At 37.8% G+C, this 24,611-nt stretch overlaps 1 protein-coding gene across 3 annotated transcripts in view; it reads right to left on the bottom strand.

Moving 5' to 3' along the window:
• The window catches only part of mllt3 (MLLT3 super elongation complex subunit), a 163,084-nt gene that overhangs the window by 49,860 nt on the left and 88,613 nt on the right, over positions 1–24,611 (bottom strand). For all 3 annotated transcript variants that reach the window (XM_008103479.3, XM_008103480.3, XM_062971881.1), the window contains 4 exons: positions 15,812–15,894; positions 9,589–9,732; positions 5,632–5,751; positions 4–609 (listed from right to left, as the gene is read on the bottom strand). In XM_008103479.3, the coding sequence (XP_008101686.1) occupies positions 4–609; positions 5,632–5,751; positions 9,589–9,732; positions 15,812–15,894 (953 nt within the window). The remainder of the gene's footprint in view (positions 1–3; positions 610–5,631; positions 5,752–9,588; positions 9,733–15,811; positions 15,895–24,611) is intronic.

Below are 24,611 nucleotides of genomic sequence, written 5' to 3'. Positions count from 1 at the left end.
TACATCAGATTTCGAGGACATGTTCTCCTCCATGTCAGAATCGTTAGGGTCCACAATATCATCAAAAGGCGGTAACGTGTTTTTCTTCTTCTCCAGTGCCTCACTTTCCATTTTGACTTTCCCAATCTTAAACTGAGATTTATCCTTTGTCTGTTTTTTGTCAGCAGTGGAACAAGTAAGTATAAGTGGGGGAGCATGAGAAAAACTTTTAAATAAAGCCTCTGAGCCACTTTTCTTCTTCTTTTTGGCTGTGAGATCCTCAGAATCCATGCCAGGAGGCCTTTTTGTAGGGGCCTTCTTGTCTTGTTGCTGTCCACCAGCGATGGTAAGTATGTTATTTTCAGATTTTGGCTCTTTTGACATAGGTTTGGGTTCCTTGAAGGCCATTTTAGGAACAATTTTTTCATCCTTCAGCGGTTTGTTTTCTTTGGGTTTCTTAGAGGATTCTTTGGAAGATTTTATATGTTCCCTGGAAGGTTCTTTGAAGGCACTTTTATGTTCTTTAGAGTCTTTAGGCGGTTTTTCCTTGTGCTCCTTTGTTAATTTATGGGGTTTTGAAAAACTGTTACTACTGTTGCTGCTGCTAGTGCTTACACTTTTACTCGGGTCCTGCAACAATGGAAATCACAAAGTTAACACATGGTCTAATCTTCTATGTTCCAGGTGCAGATCTTAAGACATTGAAACCTTTCTCTACATTTGACAAATTGTGTGGAAATAGCATAACAACAAAGGAGCAAAGTGGAATGCATTACTTGAATTAAAGAACAATCCATAGAGCAAAGAGATATATACAGTGGAAATACAATGAGTAGTTTTTACTAGTGAGATATTAAAGAATAGAGTTCACTAATATATCTTCAAAAATTTAAATAACAACATGTCTGCAAAATAACAAATGACAGGTAAACTCAAGGTTACCATTCTATTGACAGAATGAAATAGTTAATTTTTTGATATGAAATCTCAACACACATAATCATTTATACCTCATTTTTCCTCAGGATTGAGACCCAAAGTGACTCAGAACTTAAAAAGCAATACAATTAAAAAACATACAAAAGTTAAATATTAAAATACAAGTTTCAAAGACATGATTTACAAGACTGTTCAATGAAAGTGTGTACAATCACATTGGTTATTCCTGGTTTCAAGAAGAAAGTACAAGTATCAAATTCTCTTCCCTTGGTGCTGTTTTTAGTTACTTGAAAGATTTAAAAGTAAATACACATGGAGAGCCAGTATGGGTCATGGTCTGAGCATTCAACCCATCAGATTTGCCTTGGGGGTTGCCATAAATTGGAAACTATTTGAAGATGCACAACAATGATTACATGAGGCTGTGAACCACACTGATTAAAAAGAAATGTGTACCAACAGCATTGGATTCATGTTGAAAGAAGCAATGCTACCTGGAAAGGTTATGCTTATCACAATTCTGATTTCACTGCTTTTTTGAAAGAGAACCACATAGCTAGTTTAGGGAGGTCCTATAAAATTTACTCTGAGAAATAATGTATTTATTTTGGATGTTTATTTCGGATGTATTTTTGGGGAAAGGCAGCTATATCCCAAGGAAGCAAAATCATAAACGTACTGCAAAGTCGCTTTTCCAAGGTATACAGCAAGGCTCACAGAAACTACTACAACTGGTCTCAGCCATTTTTCAAAGATATGGCAGTTTACTGGAAATATAATTTTCAACATTTTTGTAACCTCAGAGACTTGCACATATTCAAGGATTTTTCTTATGAAAATAGCATCTTTAGTAGTGATACCTACAAAATGTATTAATTTATGCAATTGGATGGATTCAGATCATTCAGATCATCTACAAACTGCAAAGATTACTTTCTAGTGATCTAGAGACTGCTCTTCTTGGAATACCACCCTAAAGTAGTAGCTCACGCTGGCTGCATTGAGAGATAATACTAAATTGTGGTTTCAGCACCAGAAGAATGAAGCTTAGGGAGGTTCAGAGATGGCTGCACAACCCTGAAATTTCTGGTTAAAGGATTTCAAGTAGTAAGATTAGAATCTACCTTTGCCTGAAATCTAGAGAGCTTTCGCCTATCAAACAACACTGGGCTAGATTAATCAGTTCAATGGTTTTACTTAATATAGTACTCAGTACTCAATATTCTTATGTTTATGTTGAACACATTGTATTAATGCTAACACTGAGTAGGGGGTTAGATGAATTAAAGGAAAAACAATAATGTGGAGTATCTAGTAACATGTTATCACACCTCAGAGTATTGACCATGTTTTTGCTGCATGCCTTCAAGTTGTTTCTCACTTATTTAAGTTGAAACCATTATGGGGTTTTCTTGGCACAATGTGTTCAGAATTGGGCAATCTTTGGCTTTCTTTTGAGATTTTCCCAAGGTTATCTGGCTGATTTTCATGGCCAAACTGGATACGAACCCTGATCTCCCAGAGTCTTAGTCCAATGTTCAAACCACTGCACCACAATGGCTCTCTTAATCATGCTTACCTGGAATGAAATACATTAAGCAGCAGCATATTCCTTACTCAGCATGAAAGGTTCCCAAATTGAGGCTGACATAAAGTAAAAAATTATTGTGTTTAGTCTTTTTCTTGTTGCCCTGACACTGTGAGTTCACATTATAAGTGTGGCATTTGTATTTGGCTGACCAAACTCCATAAGACAACTGGATTTGAACGGAAACATTTTGGGGAGGGCCAGAAGTATAGCAATTCTAGTGGTTTCTTCAATGTGGCATATTGTTTAATTACTTAAATATAGAGAAATAATTCCAGACTGCAATGCTGTTATTGATATGCTCAAGAGAAGCTTAAAAACTTAATGATCTATTAGTGATTATATATAAATATACAGTATATGCATGCATGTGTCTGTTTTTCCTCTGAGTATATAGTATATCATTGTGTGTTACTTAAATTTATTTCTAGATTTTTTTCTTGGTACAGTACCCAAGGCACCTGCACTTCATCATCATCATCATCATCATCATCATCATCATCATCATCATCATCATCACTACCAGTTTTCAAACTTTTGTGAATTGACCCAGAAAACCTATTAAAAGTACAGTAAGAAGAACTCTGGCCTAAAGTAGTTTCACAATTTTGTGGAACAAAAGCAGAAAGTACACTTCAATTAAAAAATTAACCTTGGAAGCAGAAGCTCAACAGTGGTTAAGGTTGAGGGAAAGCCCCAAAAGGATCACAACATTTGAGAGCCATGTGCAGACCACCTTTCTCTCATGCCTATGTGAGCTCCATGTAATGAGGGTCTCATCTCCTATTCCAACACCTGCTGGCCAGTACAAGATGTTCACTCCACAAGATATGAGTAGAGGGAAAGAACATAGGTAGCATGCTAAGTAAGCAACAAAATAATCCTACCTGATGAACGGAAATTTAGCACCCAGCATATCAGATAGCTTGAGAAGCACTGCTATGGATAGCATATCACCCATATGTAAATGTGTGGGGACTGAATACCCTTGAAAGGCCATCCATTTTGTGAGATTGTTTTTAAGTAATTTGAGGAGATAATGTGTTTATGAAGCTACTGCCATTTAGGTAAACTCATTGGAATTTTCATAAATTAATATGAATTAGAGTCAGAAAGTATAACTAAAGTAATGCATTGACAGCTGCCAAATATATCCATTGTGGATATATTTCAAGATCCTTATAGACACCTGAAACCATAGATAAAAGTGAATCCTTTGAGTATAATTGGGTTAGAAGACAACACAGAACCATGCTGGAAAACCTAGAGCAGGCCTACACAAAATGTGGCCCTCCAGATGTTTAGATCTCCAACTCCCAGAAGCCCTAGCCAGTTTGTTTAATGTGGTCCAAAATATCTGGAGGGCCACAAGTTGTGCAAGCCTGACTAGAGAGACCCACAAACATTTCTAGGTGTAATATCTTTTGGAGCATGGGTATGTGAAACTGTGGATATTGACTTTGTGGATAAGGGAATACATTATGGAAACACAGGTGTCCATAAGAAATCGTATAATAAACATACTGTCTGCCACTTGCTTGTGTCTAATCATATCATAGACTGCCTCTTCCTTTTAGAAAGATTGTGATCGTCTTCACAGGTTTTGTTACCTGTTCTGCCTTCAAAGGTGTTCTGTTCAAAGGTCTCTTCTGTTGTCTGTCCTGATTATAGAATTCCATCAAGGAATAAAAGGCTAACTCAACCACTAACAGCAATCATGCCTGAAGTAAAAGCATTTTGCTTGGCATTTAGTGGTTTTGACATTTTTAACTCTAGATTTTTATCTGAGACATTTAGTTTTAGTATTATTGTTGTTGATTTTTTTTAATATAAATGCGTTTGAGATCTCTATTGGAGCTGGAAAACAATATGGATGTGGTTTTAAAAAAATACATATGCAACATTACTGTCACCTATCCACATTTCACACATACTTAGAAAATGACAGGGAAGTAGCTCTAAATTTCTCCCAATCCCCTAATTATCTTAATATGCAAATTTTCTATTTATTTATTTTTCGCGTCAGGAGCAACTTGAGAAACCACAAGTTGCTTCTGGTGTGAGAGAATTGGCAGTCTGCAAGGATATTACCCAGGGGATGCCCGGATGTTTTGATGTTTTACTATCCTTGTGGGAGGCTTCTCTCATGTCCCCGCATGGGGAGCTGGAGCTGAAAGAGGGAGCTCACCCGCTCTCCCAAGATGTGAACCACTGACCTGTCAGTTAGCAGTCCTGCCAGCACAAGGGTTTAACACATTGTGCCAGTGGGGGTTCTATGAATTCAATAGTATAGCATAAGGAAAGACTCATAAAACTGGGAACAGTTATACATTAATGGCATCACAGGATTAAAAAGGCCAGACTCCCCAAAATACAGTTTAGGATCACATAGAAATAATAATAAAAATATCTACAATATTTTTAAAAGAGTAAGAAAGCCTAGACACATTTGTTAGAAGAAGTAATAATATACTCTTCAGATGGGAGTTTAATAGCCCAAGTAAAGCCATCAAAAAGGCTTACTCCTTAGTTCCAACTAGACATAATTCAGGGATTGTTTGGACATGAAGATGATCTCAAGAGGTGGGCAGATTTGTATGGAAGAAAACAATCCTTAATTGGTCATAAACCACTCAAAGCATTAAAGGTCATCACCAACACTTTGAATTACACCCAGAAACAAACTGGAGGCTCCTGAAGCTCTTTCAACAGGGGAGTCACATTCCATTATCACAGCTTTGCAGACGACGGAACATAAACCTTAATTACTTCAGGGTTTAATTTCTGATCATATGGTACTCATTAGATCATCAACTGTAAAGCTATGTGGTCAGAAGAAAACATAAGGGGATTGTTCCAGAGACATTAAATTTTTTTATCTGCTAGATGCGGGGGTTTTTTATAGCATAGAAGTACAGTAGTTATAGACCATATAATATTTTAAAGCAAACAAGTGGAAAGAAACCCCAAATGTTCATGGGTCATAAATTTATCTCTGAATGATGATTAATCCCTCTGATTTAGGTATTGTTTTGAACTTCTTACTTCTTGGCTCACTGGCCATGCAGAATTCAGAGCTGTCACTCAAGGCACACCCCCATATTGAACACCAGGGCATGTCTCACCTTTGGCCCATGAGATGATTTCTTCTTCACTTCAGAAAAAGACAGGGAATTACTGGGAAGGTTGGGGAGGTGAAGACTCTGCCCTGAAGCAGCTGATGTTCCATCTGACATTACCATGATCTATAGCAAAAGGGAATTCCAAGTATTAGCAACATTTATAAAATAACCGAGGCTATAAAAACAAGAGCTCTTTGGAAACTGACAAGTAAATACCATGAACAAATGAGCAACTCTGCTGGTTGTGTTCAATTGATAACATTAGTTTTATTACCATTATTCTATCTTCACCATAAATTGAAAAGACAGATGCAGTGCTGCTAGAAGCCTGGTAAAATGGGGGTAGTGAGGGGGAGAAATATGAGGAAAATATTATAAAGGTTATTAGTTTGCCTTAGAGGTGGGAGGATGTTAGCTTGATTTCCTCATACCTCCAAGCGTACAGTAGATCACAGGGCCAAGAGGTTTTTGTTTTCTTTTTTTGACTAATCCTCTTAAACTTGTATCCCAGAGAGCTCCTGTCTAAAATTTAACACATAAAAAGTAACAGCTCTACAGGTGATCATGCCATTGGATGCCAAAATCTTTTACAATCCAGAATCACTCCAAAGGAGCCGCTCTATGCTTCCATCATGTAAAAACACAGCCCCACAAGTGCTCAATATTGTAACAAAAAATATTAATATATGCATAGTGAGGCAACCAAGACACATACTAGGGGTTCCTGACATTCAAACATCTACTGAGCTCTCAGGTATATTTGCCAAGACTACAGGGATACTTTGCTGCACAGAATTGGTGGTGGATGGTGTAACATCAGAAAGCTCAGGATTGCAGGTCGGCTGTACTCTTAAATGCCTAGGAGTGTGTTTGCAAATGTGAGGCTAGTGAATCAATTGTTCTTGTCCATTGGGATGTCTGAACTGGCCATGTGCCTCCTTACATTACATCTAAGATTGTTCTAACATGCTTTATATGGAGTAAGCTTCCAAAAGTTGGCTGCTCTGGATGGGGCTGTTGGGGGTTGTAGACCAAAACATCAGATGGATCAAAGGTTCATCACTCCTGCCATAAGTGGTCCTGACTAATGCTTATCCCAGAAATCTTTCCATCTCCAGTTCAATGTATTCTTTTTTCCAGTGTTTCCGGAGTTCTGCACAAAGTCCAGAGTTTGAGAGCATACATAGTTCTTACAATACCTGTTAACTATGGGTTTTGGAATTGATAACAGATTGTGAATCTAACCCAAAAGCACTAGATTTCTCTTTGTTTTCAGTTCTGGCCCCTCGACCCATTAATATGCAGTACAGTAATTTCAAGAAAGAGGAGATTATTTTCTGGAACCTGTTTTTATGCTTGCAAGAAAGTTTTTATGCTTGCTGTATCTGAACCATTCCTAGAGAGTTTATCATAGATTTGTCATCTAGCATGTTGTGGGATAAGTCTAAACATAGTTAATGTATATAAAATCAATTTATATATGAAACCTACATTCCAGATAGTATTCCTATTATGTCTAAAACATTAGCATGAGTTTACTTTGTTACTTTTGCTGTGGAGAACATCCTCTGAATGCCTTAAAAACAACAAGCAGAACCCAAACAAAATGTACTCTCCTGGAGGCAGGAAATCCTGTACTTTGCCACAACCACAGCGAGCAATAAAGTATGAAGAAGTTTTTCAAAGCCTTTGTTTCTTGAGAGAGCCACATGATGCAAAACATATAGATGATAAATATTGAACAAATTTAGCAAGATTTAAAATGATTTTTGGTCTTGAGTCTGAGTCAGAAGGAACCCCCTTTATTGACTTTACTGAGTAGGGTCAAGTCAGTTTTCTTAAGCCTCTTTTGCTTCTACAGTACAAACAACACACCAAAGAAGTGGAGCTGGGTGATGAACTGGCAGTGTGATAAGCATTCTTAGCATTATTGCAAGATAGACTGTTTGTGAATGTCATTTATGCAGGGAAGGCAGCTTATCTATGCGTGCATTCATCTACCTGAAGTTAAAAAAATAGTCTCAAAGGCCCTGTAGGACAGAGGCATGCCTTTCTTTCTATCCTTTTTCTTTCACTTAACAGAGCTCTGAAAACATCCATGTATAGTGATGGCAATTATGGTAGCAGCTGCTATTTTCTCTTTTGTTCTATTGTGTGTGTGTGTGTGTGTGTGTGTGTGTGTCTGAAGCAGGGGAAGTGGCCCAGAAAAGTAAAAATCAATTACTAATGAAAGGAACACAGAAAACAAAGGGCACGTTTTAAGTGTCACTTGAGAAAATGGGCCTTAGTTATGTATCAGGTATCTAACTACACATCTGACAAGCAAAGATCAGGGACAGGAAAAAAAAACAACAATTTGACCTTAAGCAAACTGGTAGCAACAACTGGTACCTTTTTATTGGTGCAGGGCAGAGATCCTCTAGGGAAAATATTAACTATGTACAACTTCTCTGATACTACTATCTTTGTAGGGGGGAATCTAATCCAGTTATGCATCAGAAACATTCTTAAGGACAATGTTAACAAATATAAAGCATTTTTTCTCCTAGTAAATATTGGATATCTATGGCTAGGTTTATTTGTCCAGGAAGGTATTCCAGCTTCAGTTAATGACAGTTAATGACAGGAAGATGTTTGGTTTCTAGTGACATAATTGGATGTGGGGCCATTTCCAGATTGTAAACCTGATTCTTCACAGGCTTACAGAGTGAAAACCATCACCTTAAAACTGAATCTGATCATCTGTTTTCAGAAGCAATCCCATGCTAAGACTTTCGTCCCAGTAATAAGCACTACAATTAGCTCAGCACTAACTCCAAAAAGAATCTCAGGATCCAAAAGGCAATTCTATAGTTGCAGTTTGATGCCTTGTTTGCTGTCTGTCTATAGCTTCTTCATCTCTGATATGATTAGTTAATTTTTACTCAATATCATCATGCAGGCTATACTGGGGAAACCTCAGTAGTGCAAGAACAGTTTTGGCCTCTTGCAGCCACACCAAAAATGGGAGCAGGGGGTGGAAAGAGAATCTGTAGTACAGTGGTTCCCAACCTGTGGTCCCCAAGAACTAAAATATGGTCCACAGCCTCACCATTACTACATCATTGTAGTAACGAGAGCAACTGGTCTCACGAAACCCTCTTATAATGCTGAGGCAATGGGGATGTCAGGAGGGGAAAAGCTGACTACCCACGAAAGGCATGACAACAAGCCTCCTGACTGATGCTTCTCCTCCTATCTCCCCCTGAGCAGAGCCATTCCATGTGATGCCTTGGTGTCTTCGTTTTTAGGCCTGTTCCTGGAGTTATTTGGGGTGCTGCTTCAGAAAATTACATTGGATAGACCACATCAGCTCTAGATTATTAAATATGGTTTTCTGTGGGTGAGCAAATGGCAACTGGATGGTATATGTTCTGTATCAGAAACTAGAGCTGATGTGGTCTATCCAAAGCAATTTTCTGAAGCAGCACCCCAGATAACCAAACCAAATCTAAAGTTGACCAAAAGCTGATTTGTAACCCTTTTGGTACTAATGTTGGAGAGTGGTCCCTGGTCAAAAAAAGGTTGGGAACCACTGTTGTAGTAAAAGTGACAAGAAACTCACCAACTGTTAAAAAAAATGCAAGCAAAAACATGTCCTCCAGTAACCTGTGACAGGTTCCCTGCCTTGTTTTAGAGGGGAAAATGTGAAATTTTCCAGGAGCATGCTTCTCGAGCAATGGGATTGCTCTGGGGCTGAAAGAATGGTTTGGAGCCTCCATGAAGCCCAAACTTCTTGATATAGATAGGACATAAATCATGGGGAATATAGAACTTGTACAAAGAATGATTCTATAATAATAGAAACATTTTTCTGGAGCTGGTTAGGGAAAATCAACCTTGACTATGCCTAGATGTATCAGCACCAAACAGCAAAGTCTTCATATATTTGCTTGTTTTAAACACTCAGATAAAACTTACTCCTCCTGCTTTCAGCAACTTTCTTCTGAACTCTTCCGTTGGGTTATTGAAAGTTAGCTTTTCACAGCGAAGATGGTTTACTGGTGGGTGGCCTTCCAGATGCAGGAACAGATCATAATCAAAGCGGACTTTCTTCGGTTCTTCCTACAAATTGGAAAGAAGTCAAAGGGACAATAATATATGCACATTTTGCTATATTGGTACTTGTCACTTCTACTGTTCCAAGAATACTTCACAGTTATAATGATATGTAAGACTCTGAGCTACTACGGACTATATATTTTACATACGGTTACTAAGACTTGTCATATCTATTAACATCAGGCCAAAGGTTCCTAATTAACAATGACAACCATGTAGCAGTTTTGGCATTAACAAGATTTTTATTTTCTGCTACTATTTAACTTTGCTATGATCTCCTCTGAGTCCTGGGCTAAGGACAAACTTAAGACTAAAATATGCTTTTAAGAACTAATTTACAGAAGATCTTTGAGAAACAGGATATACACCAAAAAATAATCCAAGAGGAAATGAGTAGTTTGAAAAGAGAACTTAGAGGAGAATTATCAATATTAAAAAATGAGATGACCATGCCTCAACAAGATATAAAAAATGAGATGACCACGCCTCAACAAGATATAAAAAATGAGATGACCATGCCTCAACATGATATGAAAAATGAAATAACCACACCTCAACAAGATATAAAAATGAGATGACCATGCTTCAACAAGAAAAAACAGAAAATGGAAAAAGAACACAAAAAATTTGAAACAAAATTAGATACATTGGAAGAAATGAATAAAAAGCCAGAAACCCAACAAGAATGGAATAAAGTTCCACGAGATGAGATATCACACTCTGGCCTGATCAGACGAAAAAGCGAAAGAGCTCTATAAGAGACTGAAGCATGATATGGAAAAAGATACGTTTCAAAAACAAAAGGGAATGGATGGTAACAGCAAAATATCAAAAGAATTGCCACTAATGGACCAATGGATATTGAAAGTGATAGAGATAATGAAAATGAACATAACAACTCAGGAAATTACTCAAGGCACACAAAAAGAAAAAGCAACAGACTGGTCAGCATAGATATACCCTATGAAACAAGAAAAAATGAATTGGACAGAAGAGATTACATAATGAAACCAAATATGTTCCCCACAGGAAGAGATATGAAGAGGGGATAGCAGCAAAGCAATAATGGGAAAATATGACAATAGAAACATCCACGGAGAAGGTTGGAAGTAAATTCTCCTTTAATTTTTATTTTTTAAAAAATATTTTTTCATTTTTTCATTTTTTTCTTTACCTGCTATCTTTTGTACCTTTTGTCACCCTTTTTTCACTTTTCTTTAACTTTTACTACTCCACTTTTGGAGTACACCCAACTCTTTTCCCCTTTCCCCAATTTTAATATAAAAAACCCCACTATTTTGCTTCTTCAATAAAAAATATATTTTAAAAGCCTCATTTATACTTTACATTATAGGAGACCAGTTTACAAATAGGGAACCAAGACAGAAATGTAATGACTTATCCAAGAATATCAAGCAATATGCTGAAACTTTAGTGAATCTATACCGGTGGCCACTATGTGGCTACATTGACATGGGGAGGAGCCATCCCTTTCCCTGAACTAATGAACATAGTGAAAGGTAATACCGTGGCGTCCATCTGAACAGCGGGTTGGGACAATCAAACCCAATCCAGTTGTCTAAACTGCTATGAAGTCCTAGAATATTTGAGGAGTTTCCAGCAAGTTCCCAAAGCAAAGCAGGAAAACCCATAATATTCATTGACAATATTCAGTATGTTGTAGGGATAGTAAGTAGTGGATTTGCGATGAGTCCACTTTTTCTTATCAGTGTAGACTCACCCTAAGTCCTGGTCTAGCGTCATAGACTGGACTCTAAGGGTCTGAAATTGATGTGAAAAGAAATCCTAAACATATTCATTAAGAGATTTCTGGGCTTAATCAACAGACATGCCAATTCTTGACACTGAATAGACTGAGGCAGTGTTCAGAGAGCACCTGGAGAAAGACTACTGAATACCTTAATTATTTTTTCTTCTATTTTGCTGAATGCTATCTCACAGAAACAGCCATCTATTGAAAATATTCTTAAAAAATAGTAATTATACTTCAGCTATTTCATAAAAAAGAATACTACACAGCATAGCTGCTCACTGCAATAGTGCTTACGGAAAGATGGTTAAATCATTTAATAGAAATAGTATTCCTCAAGCAGTTCTTCTAGGGAAAATAAAAACTAATAAAAACAAACAAAACCAACCACATACACATATTAAGCAATCATGATACAGTCTGTAGTTGCAGGATAGAGTGAAATTACTATCCTGTTGTAAATATATAACATTTCTTAGAAGAGCAAAACAGACAAATAGCTGTACAAAGAAGAATTCACTCAGAAGCATCACTGAAACTTTCTTCCCTAATCCCTAGATTTTTGCAATCTGGGCTGTCAAGAAATGGAATGTATGCAGGGCATACAATGTTGTTAATAGAAAGAATACAAAGAACATTACATATCCAACGATAGAGTCAAAGTAAGAGGGAAGTAAAGTCTACAAAACTGTGTGTTGACTTTGAATATGAAGTTGCATTTGATGATAGGATAACTAACTCAAGTGGCACCAATGGCTTTTAAAAAGGCCAATACAGTAAGTCCCTAAGTTACGAACAAGATAGGTTCTTTAGGTCTGCTCTTAAGTTGAATTTGTATGTAAGTCAGAACATTTTTAAGTGTAACACCAGCCAAAAATATCTATATTTAATTTTTGATAGCATAGTTAAGACCCCTGTGGTGTTCATTTTGCCATCTGTGCCCCTGTTCAGAAGATTTCACCTCACTTTCTGTCCCTGCGACAATTGGATTTTGAAAAATTGGGCTTGTTATGGAAACAAGGATTAGAATAAAGCTTCAGTGGAGACCCCTCTTTCCCATGATAATTTCCCTTCTGAGGGGTAGATTTCTCTCACTTCTTGTTGTCTCACCCCTGTTCTTAATTATGAGTCATTTGCAAGTCTGATGTTTGTAACTCGAGAACAGCTTGTACAGGTCAAGTAGCCCTTATTTCAAATCCTTGGCACAAGAAATGTTTTGATTCTTTAAAATGCCATTTTAGAATATTTGTATTTTTATATATGCATAAAATATCTTGAGAGACTTGCCTCAAGTTTAAATAAGAAATTAATTTATGTTTCATATATACCTTACACCAATAACCTGAAGAGGGATTATATATGTATCATATGTATAAAGATTATATGTGTATAATATTTATACATATTATACATATATAATATGGGGCCGTAGTGGCGCAATGAGTTAAACCCTTGTGCTTCTGAACTGCTGACCTGAAGGCAGGCAGTTCGAATCCGTGAGACAGGGTGAGCTCCCGTCTGTCAGCCCTAGTTCCTGCCAACCTGGCAGTTTGAAAACATGCAAATATGAGTACATAAATAGGCAAATCTTTGGTGGGAAAAGGCAAAGAGATGCTCTAAGCCATCTTGCTGGCCACATAACCAGGAGGTGACAACGCAGGCTCCTTGTCTTAAAAATAGAGAAAAGCACCTCCCAGAGCCAGAGATGAACACTGCCTCCAGATGCCAAAAAATTAAAAGAGAAGCCTTGCCTTTGTTTGTGTGTGATTGTAAAGACATTGAATGTTTGCCTATGTATATAAATGATGTAATCTGCCCTGAGTCCTCTAGGTGAAAAGGGAGGAATATAAATAAAGTATTACATTATTATTATTATTATTATTATTATTATTATTATTATTATTATTATTATTATAATATTAACAATTTTGTGCATGAAGCATAGTTTGTGTGCCATCTGAAAGCAAAGGTGTGATTATGCTAACTGATTTTGCAGTATTTCTGAGTTTAGATATCTGGAAAATAGATGCTGAAACTATAGTAGGGTAGCTAGGCTGAAACTAGGCAAGGAACAGGATTTCTTGCTTCCCTAGATGCAGTGAAGATTTAGATTACTTTGGTATAAAGTAATCCATCCTATTCTATCAAAAGCCAAACAGTTTCCATTCTCTGAACCAAACACTGTGCAAAGCATCCTAGAAGCTCATTAGTTTAGAAGCTGTTTGCATTGCAGGCGTACAAATATAATTCTGTGTTCCAAAACAATTCTGATATGCTTGCTAACAAGAATCAATTTCCTGTGAAGCTACATGAAACTGGTGGAGATTAGTGTTTGAATTGCACTGCACTGAATACAGCATTAGGCACAACAAGAATAATACACTGAAGAATAATACACTGCACGAAGCATATGTTTAACCACATAACTGATTCACGAGCATCTTTTATTATTCTCAATTGATTGGCACAATCCGAACTAAAATGGATTCCCCAGGAGTTATTGAATACAGTAACATCACATTAAACCCTTGATATCCTTCTAAACTCCATTACACCTCTTTTTACAATTTTACATTAATAGAATTGTGGAATCATTGAGCCAGAAGACATCACAAGGGCCACCCAGATCAACCATATTCTGCCATACAGGAACACACAACTGACAGATATCTGTCCAGCCTCTATTTAAAAACCTCAAGAGAAGGAGACTTCATCATACTGAGAGGCAGTGTATTTCACTGTCAAACACTTCTTACAATCAGAAAGTTCTTCCTAATGATTAAGTGAAATCTCTGTTCCTGCAATTTGAATCCATTACTCTCTGCCGCAGTCTCTAGGACAGCAGAAGACAAGCTCCCCCCACCCCAAAATATGACATCCATAAATGTTGTAAAGCACAGACTACTTTCTTGACAAAGCACTTTTCAACCAATATCTTTTAAGCACCCACAATTTCAGTCTTACTGGACCTGTTCCTTTGAGTTACAGTCTTCCATTTCTGGCCTCAGAAGTAAAGCTTTTACTCACTCACGTGAAAGTTATCATCATACAAGCAAAGGGGAGGCTGAACATCTCCTCCCTCCCCTTGCAGCTCCAAGTACTTCCGGATAGCTAGGAAGACCTCCAGAACTTTGTGAAAGGCTTCTTAATGGAAAATTTCCACTGTCTTACAGGGAAAATTTCACAATGTTCTCAAGATCTTCCCTTTTCCTCTGGACAAGTTTTTAAAGAAGGTACAGAGGGCTGTAAGAGTGAGAATGAGAAAGAAATCATACTGATATAAAACATAACCATTCTAATGCAGTATCACAATGTCGATATGTTCCATCTTTAAAGCAGTTGTTTTCAACCTGGGTTCCCCAGATGTTTTTGGCCTGCAGCTCCCAGAAATCCAACACCTGGTAAACTGGCTTGGATTTCTGCGAGTTGTAGGCCAAAAAAACATCTGGGGACCCCAGGTTGAGGACCACTGCTTTAAAGTGAGACAAATTAAGAAGGTGAACAAATTAAGAAAAGTCCCCCAAACAGGAGAGACCAGACATAATCTGTACATATATATAGGTACAGCAAATATAGAAACATTCTATGTTATCAAATATTAGTCAAATACTCTCATTGTTAATGTTGTGAAACTATAACAAAAACAATAATACTAACTTTAAAATGAATTAGTTAACTGTTGTCAGGAAACCAGTATTTTTTCCCATCAAATCATAATTTAGAGATAGCAGTGTTATAAAGCAATACATATATATATTCGAGAAAGCCTCCCCTTACATATTACTCTCATCATTTTTTCTTACATTAAGTTTTACCATTTTAGTAGAAAACAAGATGCGATAACATCTAGTTTCTATATGGGGCACACTATAAGGAAAACAAAGAAATTGACGTATTGGACAACATTTCATGTTGCACAAGTTAACTTTCACTCACATAACTGAATATCCCATCTTCTCTTCCCACCACCACAGTCTTTCTGGATGCCTACCCCAATCTCCCAGGTTGATGCCACCATCTATTCCTCAGAACAGATTTGCTGGGAGTGAGAGAACACACATAAGGTAGAAAGGAAATTCACATTATAGTTCTGTTAGTTAAATAGACAGTAATTCAGTTTAACACACTGCAATTTCTGTAACAAACCTTTGTGCCTATAAAGATGGTTTATCAAGGTATGCATCTGACTTTTACTGCAAAGAAACCTTTAACGCTGACATTTTCTGAGTACGCTCAAAGCACCAATTAAGAAGGAAATGTTAAGAACTATGTAAGTGTGTTTTGAGAAATGGAAAGAGGAAAGTTACTCACCTTGTTCTTGAAATAAACCTCTATTGGCAATATGAAACCAGCATATCCAGATTCCTCCACTTTGTATGGTGGGTCTTTGCACACTGAAAGAGGGGAAAAGAGACAGAAAAAATCAGCTTTTACATTTGGAACAATAACTTTATAGAAGATATTCTTCAAACTGCTTGAAAAACTACTTAATGAATTTGAGGAAACATTGCCAATTCCCAATGCAATTCCAATCCTTCTTTCCCCTCCTGATTCAATAAAATATCTACAGTTGTTAGTTAGGGTACGAGTTGGGATGTGATGTGTTATAGCTCTTCCTAGTTTTAATAATGTTTGCTTAATAAACAATAAGTAGGAATATAATAAAATTGTAACAATATTAGTCACAACTGCGACAGATATAGGTACAGTTAACAAAGTAGATGTGTTCCTAGGCATTTTATCTTTAAAAGAAGCATTGGTATTGGATGCAGAACATGGAAAGAATAAGGATATGTTCCTACACCACACACACAGAAATAGGATCTCGGTAAGTTTCAGAAAACATTTCATCTCAAGTTGACACCATGAACATGTGAAATGAAATAACAATGTCAAGTAATCCTCGCATATAAAACATAAACATTTTCAACTTCCTAGAGACAACTGAAAGCATCTTCCAAAATGCATCCAAGGACAAGTCTTCCTTTCACTTGCCTCTATCTCCTTTTCTCTCTCTTCCATTTGTGGAGTTTGTTTCCAAACAGGACCAAATCCTTTCCAACTGAAAAAATAGTGGTGGCACTCAGTTGGCTAGAAGCAGAATATTATTATGTACATATCAAAATATGAAAATATAGCCAATCACTTTGGTGCAGGGCTTGGAAAATTGTATTTTATAGCAAAACAATGCATATTCTCAGAACATTTTTTAAAATTCCAGTATAATTTGTTCAGATGGATTCAGTACCTTGTGAAAACAAGCCCACATTTAGGTGGCCAAACTTAATAGATTTGTGCTCCACCTCAAGCTTTATTGCTATGTTTCCTACAGGCATGATGCTGCAGTTTGACATGTTGTTGCAACTTGACAACCACAACCTGCTGCTGCAACCTGAGAAGTTCTCCAGTCCTCCTTTGCCATACTCCTACAAAAGTCTTCTAGTGAGACAGAGAATGAGGAAGGGGATTAAAAAGGCATAAAAATACTTTGTTAAAAGGAGATTTTTTTTGTCAGTCTCTTTAATCACTGAGCTATGTCTGTATAATATCAGGCAAAGTTGCTGTAGATAGTTTTGGACAACTCCTTTAGAAAATGTTTCAGATTCACTAAAACTAGAATTTTTTTTTCTCCTTATAACTTTAATGATAATTTCATTGATCTGGGTAGTTCCTCTAATGACAAACATCTTCTCTGGTGTCTTCAGAGCTGCTACAACTATTGGCCAATCTTTTGATAAAGAGCTTGTCTATCTATATATATAAAAGAGTGATGGCATCATGGCAGCGGACAAAACAACAAAAGTAAACACCCCACAACCTCGAAAGTTGACAGCACAACCCCTCATCCATGCCTCCAGGTTGATACAACAAAAGGAAAAGAAAAATAAAGTCCTAATTAGAGGGAGAGGAATAATTGTTTTTATCCAATTGCTGCCAGTTAGAGGGCTAAGCTCTGCTCACTTGGTCTTCTAGCAACCCACTCAGCCCAGGGGACCCTTTACCTTAACTACCACCAATTCCTCAATACTTTATTTCCCATAATACTTCGCGCTAGCAGGACTGTTGACTTGAAGGTTGGGTTGCTGGCCTGGAGGTTTCTGGTTCGAACCCAACCTGGGGAGAGCTCAAATGAGCTCCCTCTGTCAGCTCCAGCTCCATGCGGGGGCATGAGAGAAGCCTCCCACAAGGACGGTTAAAACATCAAAAATCTGAGCATTCCCTGGTTAACGTCCTTGTAGATGGCCAATTCTCTCACAACAGAAGTGACTTGCAGTTTCTCAAGTTGCTCCTGACAAGAAAAAAAGGAAATGTCCTCTAAAGATTGACTGCATTTTCCCCAAATACAATGACATTTATAAATAGTATGTGCATAATATTGAAATAATGTAGTGGATTTAATGTAGTTGGACTAGAACACAGAACCTTTATCCCAGGAGCTACCAATTCAAAATGGAGGATGGTCAAATGACGTCCCTTGAAAACACAAGAGGAATCCCTACAAAATGCTAAAAACGTGAGATTTTCAGTTGCGGGAATATCCCGGTTCTGGCCAGAAAATGCACATATTAGAATCTCTGTATGTCCCTACACTCAGAAAATATGTTGATTTTTTATGTTGGTTTGTTCCTGGGTAATACATGTTGGTTCCTGATTGGTTGTATCATAAAAACATAGCAACAATTGACTAGAGGGCGACAACTTTATCCTGGCAGGAGAAATTTTGTCCTCCATACAATTAATGAAGTTTGTGACACACAAAGAAAGGTTCTACCATGTAATCAACTTTCCTGTGTTTTTATGAAAAAAGCAATGAGGAGCAGACATGTATAACCCAGGAACATCATCCCATAATTCCCAGGTACAAGTACACAGCCAAACTTGTCTGCATAGATGGCCATGCAGCCTCTATAACTGAGGAATGGAACATATACAATGATTCGCATATTCACATCTTAAGTTTATTTTTTAAAAAATGCCAAAATTTCCGGCAGACATCCCGCAGCTGCCATCTTGGAGGCTGCAAAATCCCAGGACAAAGCAGTAAGTGTGGACAACAGAGGCAGAAATCCCGGGACCAACAGGTTTGTATGTGGACCTCTTCTCAGGTTTCGGGTTTTTTTGCCCCTGACTAAAATCTGCGATTTGGTGCTGTCTGGAACTGCCCTTGGACTGAAATATCTATTTAGCCATATAAACCCACTGGGTGATCTTGGGAAAGTCACATTCTCTCTGCCCCTCTGTACAAATTCTCTAAGAAAACCACTGGGAGTTGCCATAAATCAGAAATGGTTCAAAGTCAAGCAACAATATATAATATATGATTTATATTGTCTGCATCACATACAATGCGTCATATTCAATATTATATGTCAATAAAATAAGGAGACTTTGCTCACTGGGTGGAATACGTCTTTTGCAGAGGTTTATAAACTTAGCTCAATTCACAGCTGCTCCTGGACCAAAACTGCATCCATTTATCATATCAGTTGCACAAACAAATTGCAAATTTGAAGAGGTTTAAAAATGATGTGCTATAAATATACACTCAACTATGTAGGTGAAACCTGACATTGTAACATTCAATATATTCTCGTTGCTTCAAAACAGACCCCAACACACAACATTATTACAGAAAGCTGATTCAAATTTGCTTAGACACGGATTCAGTTGCTATAATGACACATAATAGATCCCGCTTTCTCACACCCATACAAATATAGCTCTATTTTGACAACTGAGGTTACTAAAGAAGCAAATTTGTCATGAAATAAATGAAGCTGTGACAGAATTGCTAGGTGAAATGGCTTCCAGCATCTCAGATTAGGTTTTGCCTTTTTATTTTACATGTGCTGTTCCAGGAAACTGCTAGTTGGCTATTTTTGAAATGAAAACTTTGAAAATCCACTCGTTGGACAATTCCCTGAACCTGAAGCCAGTACAACCAGACCAAGTAGGCTGGGAAATTCTGGGGGCTATAATCCAAACAAAATAAATTTTCAAGTTTTAGAAGTTGTTTTCGGGCTCACGCTGGGAGAAAAGGAGAACACAAATCTCTCTCAATCTCCCTCTCATTAAAAACTGATGGTTGCTTAAACGGACCTTGAGATTGCAAAGACTGTTTATTTTTCTACTGGCAATTCAACATACAACATTTTGGAAACAGAAAGCAAATCCATGTCAGCGGAAATTTATGCCTCAATGCATGAAAAAACTACTTAATACCACAGCAGAAAAGTTTACAGGAAGAAATCAAAACTTAGTATCCTCAAATCTGTTAAAAAAGTTCCTATAAACATTTTGCTAGATCAGCCCAGGGCTTTCGGAATAGCCCAACCATAGTGATATAGAAAGGAAACAAAAAAGCTATCGAGTCATCAAGAATAAAACACTTCTGACGTATTATTATTTTATCTACTAAATGTAAATTTCATGTTGCTACTACATGCCTTCAAGTTGACTCTGACTTATGGCAACTATCTCACAGGGTTTTCTTGGCAAGACTTACTCAAAGAAAACTTGACACTGCTGCCTTCCTGGGCTGAGAGAGTGTGATTTGCCTACGAATCTTGGCTGAACAGGAATTCAGACCCTGGTCTCCTGTAGATCAACACTCGCAGCAGTGTACCACACTGGACATAAAAAACCCCAACTCAATAAAAATGCCCAAAATGTCTTTATTTTTCCGACCAAGTGTCAGCACCACAGTTAATGAGTAATAGTCATTATAGCAAAGCTTTCCAAACTGTGTGTCATGATACAGTGTGTCGGTGTCACACAAACGTAACAAGAAACTCTTAGCCCAGCGTTTCTTAGCCTGGGGGTCGGGACCCCTGGGGGGGGGGTCGAGAGGAGGTGTCAGAGGGATCGCTGAAGACCATCAGAAAACACATATTTCTGATGGTCTCAGAAACCCCTTAGGCAGAGAAATCTGAACATCTCTCCTCCTGTCCTCTTTCTTTTTGGAAGCAGAGGGAGAATCCTCCCAAATTTGTGCCAAATTTGGTCCAGATCCATCGTTGTTTGGGTGAACAGTGCTCTCCAGGTGTAAGTGAACTACATCTCCCCATAATCACTGTCAATTCCTCCCAAATCCCTCCAGTTTTTCTGTTGGTCATGAGGGTTCTGTGTGGAAAGTTTGGCCCAATTCTATCGCTGGTTGGGTTCAGAAGACTCTTTGATTATAGGTAAACTATAAATCCCAGCAACTACAACTCCCAAATGCCATGGTCTATTTTCCACAAACTCCACCAATGTTCACATTTTGGCATATTTGTGCCAAGTTTGGACAGATTGATAATTGTTTGAGTCCACAGTGCTCTCTGGATGTAGGTGAACTACAACTCCAAAACCCAAGGTCAATGCCCACCAAACCCTTCCAGTATTTTCTGTTGGTCATGGGAGTTCTGTGTGCTAAGTTTGGTTCAATTCCCTCCTTGGTGGAGTTCAGAATGCTCTTTGATTGTAGGTGAACTATAAATCCCAGCAACTACAACTCCCAAATGTCATGGTCTATTTTCCACAAACTCCACCAATGTTCACATTTTGGCATATTTGTGCCAAGTTTACAATTACAACTCCCAAATGACAAAATCAATCCACCCCAACCCCACCAGTATTCAAATTTGGGCGTATCAGGTATTTGTGCCCAATTTGGTCCAGTGAATGAAAATACATCTTGTATATCAAATATTTACATTATGATTCGTAACAGTAGCAAAATTATAGTTATGAAGTAGCAACGAAAATAATTTTATGGTTGGGGGTCACTACAACATGAAAAACTGCATAAAGAGGTCGTGACATTAGGAAGGTTGAGAACCACTGTCTTAGCTCTATGTAAAATAAGCAATAAATCATATATTTTTCAAAATATAAATGAAAGGGTTTCATAGATACATTTTGTCCAAAATACATTACACATTATTACAATTTACAAATGTATCCATATCTCTAATAAGAGATTGGTTTAACTTCCGGTTTGCTAGTAAAACTGAATTACTGTGTCGCAAAATGATCCATGTCTAAAAAGGGTGTCACCAAAATGAAATGTTAGAAAAGCTTTGCCATTGATGTTTTTTCCTAAATATTGTCTATACCTAGGGTTGCATGCCCAGACCTGCTGATTATGGTGCAGGCCTGGCTTCATATAAATACCAGCTTATAGAGAAGCAACAATTTAATGATTATCTTTCATCTGGCTTTCTAATAGCTGCAGTCTTAATTTGATTTTTTTTTTTTGCTATCATGTCCAGAAGAAATGATAGGATATAAATTTAACAAACAAATAGCACTTGCTTTCTAACATGAGAAATGACAACAGTCCTCAAAATTCAGCTATCCATGTGTTATGGACGTCAGTGCCCAGAAGTATTTCGGTCAATGGTCAGGGATTCTGGAACTTGAAGTCTAAAATACCAGAATGATCAAGTTTTAGATCCACTCATTTACAGCACCTCCCAGCCATAAACGGTGGTCAGTATTTGTGTCTAATTTAATTACATCAAAGGATGAAACTAGAATGACAGTGGGCAGGTTTTTCATCTTTATCACCTTTCTAATATTTTTAAGTATAATATTAAATTATTAAATTAAATTATTAAATTAAATTATTAAATATTAAAGAAATATCTTCTGCTCCCTTGAAATTTGCAAGGAGAATAACAATATAACAAAGATAAAAAATGAGAGAAGAAGTGCAGTAACAGAAGCTACAAATGTCCAGGAGGTAAAAATAATATAATTATATATCATACCAGGGTGTGAAAAAGAGTACACAGAGACCATCTCCCTCCATTTCCTTATTTATTTAAACTGTTGCTATATTGCATTTCACCTCATGAGATTTCAGGGTAGCATAACATAGAAATTCTTTAAAACCACATTCAGTACAATGAAGTGAAACATCCCGCAACCACAAAAAAGGTAGCATAGAAACATTCAGTTACTGGAAGTTACAGAAATTAAAATGCCTAGGTATAGAAATCCATTTTAATTTAGACCTCCCAACCCCACACTGCAAAGATTTTAATTTTATTCTCTAGGCCATGACTTTGGTGGGCTTCAACACACAGAGAAGAGTCTGAAATATGGAGAAAACACAGAAGACAATAAAAACAAAGGAAGCAAAGGACTACCAAGGTTTTCAAGAAAAAAAAAATTCTTCCAGAAAAGCTGCTAAAGATGCCAAATCGCCATTCTCCTGGCTGTTGTTTCATGAAAACTCACCTATCTATATATATAAAAGAGTAATGAAATTTCGGCCTAGGACAAAACAACAAAACTACACATCTCAGAAACACTAAACATGGCAGCACAACTCCTCATCCATGCCTCTACATTCATACAACAAAAAGCTCCAGCTACTCCAGAAAACGGCCAGGCTTTGAGACTGCAAGGCTATTCACTGCTATTCCACCTGGCCAACAAAAGGATTTCCATAACCCACAGCAACGCGTGGCTGGGCAAAGCTGGTCTATATAAATAAAAATGTAATGTTCGTTTTACTATGGAGTAAACAACAAAACCACTGAACCAAATCACACCAAATTTGGCCACAAAAGACATAGTCATCCAAAATATGTCTTTCAACAAAAAAACCCTAGAAAAATAGTCAAAATTACAGAGGATGAGGAAGAGCTTTTCTCCCCTTAACTGCCAGTTAGAAAGGTAGGCTCTGCTGCCTTTAGGCCCCACCCCCATCATGTCCTAGCAACTCCCTCAGCCAAGATGGCGCCCAGGGCACAGGCAGTTAGGCCTCTTCAACACTGCCTATAAAATACAGGTTATCTGATTTGAACTGGATTATATGGCAGTGTAGACTCAAGGCCCTTCCACACAGCTATATTACCCAGAATGCCAAGGCAGGATAATCCATAGTATCTCCTTTGAACTGGATTATCTAGAGTTCACACTGCCAAATAATTCAGTTCAGTGTGGATTTTATACAGCTGTGTAGGAGGGGCCTCATATAATCCACTTCTAAGCAGATAATATAAGATTATAAATATAATATGTAATAATTACTGTGGTATAATAATACAGAACAATATAATCTCTAAAACCAGGACAGTAAATAACAAGCAACACTCTGAAAGCAGGGAATTCCAGAAAGGAAACAATCAGGGCCAGCTAACACCCCCTAACAAAGGATTCCCCCAGGCAGCAAACATACAGGCTTTGAAGCTTCAAGGCCATTAAATGCTAATCAAGGTGGCTAATTGCAGCATTCATACCTGCCACACCGAGACTAATAATTGCTATTCAAACTGGCCAACCAAGGATTCCGCAAGGTAGAAAGTGGCCAGGCTTGCAAGCAGCAAGGCTATTCAGTGCCATTCAACCTGCCAACCAAGATTTCCTCTAGGTGAAAAACCCCCAGGCTTTGAAGCCACAAGGCTACTCCCTCTCATTCAACCTGGCCTAGCAAGGATGCCCTATGTAGAAAGCGGCCAGGCTTTTAAGCTGCAAGACTATTCAGTGCAATTCAAGCTGGCCAAACAATGATTCCGCTACAAAAGAAGTAGCCGGGCTTCAAAGCGGCTCTTTGATTGAGGGTGCTACTCCAGCTCGCCAAACAGGGATTCCAATAGTTATAACAGCCAGGCATTGAGGCTGCAAGGCTATTCAGTGCAATTTGAACAGACCAACAAAGGATTAACCTTGGTAGAAAGCGGCCAGGCTTTGAAGCAGTAATACTACTCTGTACTATTGAAGCTGACCAACCAAAGATTCCCCTAGGTAGCAAGCAGCCAGGCTTTGAAGCAGCGAGGCTATTCAGTGCAATTCTAGCAGCCCAAAAAACCATTCCCCTAGAACACAAGTACCCCAGCCTTCCTAGCAGCAAGCCTATTCCATTGCATTCCAGCTCACCAAGCAAGGATTCCCATAAGAAGAAAACGGCCAGGCTTTGAGGCTGCAAGCTATTCACTGCTATTCCACCTGGCCAACAAATGATTTCCATAAGCCACAGCAACGCGTGGCCGGGTAAAGCTAGTTAATGTATACTTTATTTATGCAACATGTGAGCAATGATTGTATTTATCCTTGTATCTGAAATCTATTTCACTTAATACATTTCTATCATGCCCAACAGCCAACACTCTCTCACCTC

Source organism: Anolis carolinensis, chromosome 2, assembly GCF_035594765.1.
Source record: "Anolis carolinensis isolate JA03-04 chromosome 2, rAnoCar3.1.pri, whole genome shotgun sequence".
NCBI lineage: Eukaryota > Metazoa > Chordata > Lepidosauria > Squamata > Dactyloidae > Anolis > Anolis carolinensis.
This window is presented reverse-complemented; position numbering and strand designations above follow the sequence as displayed.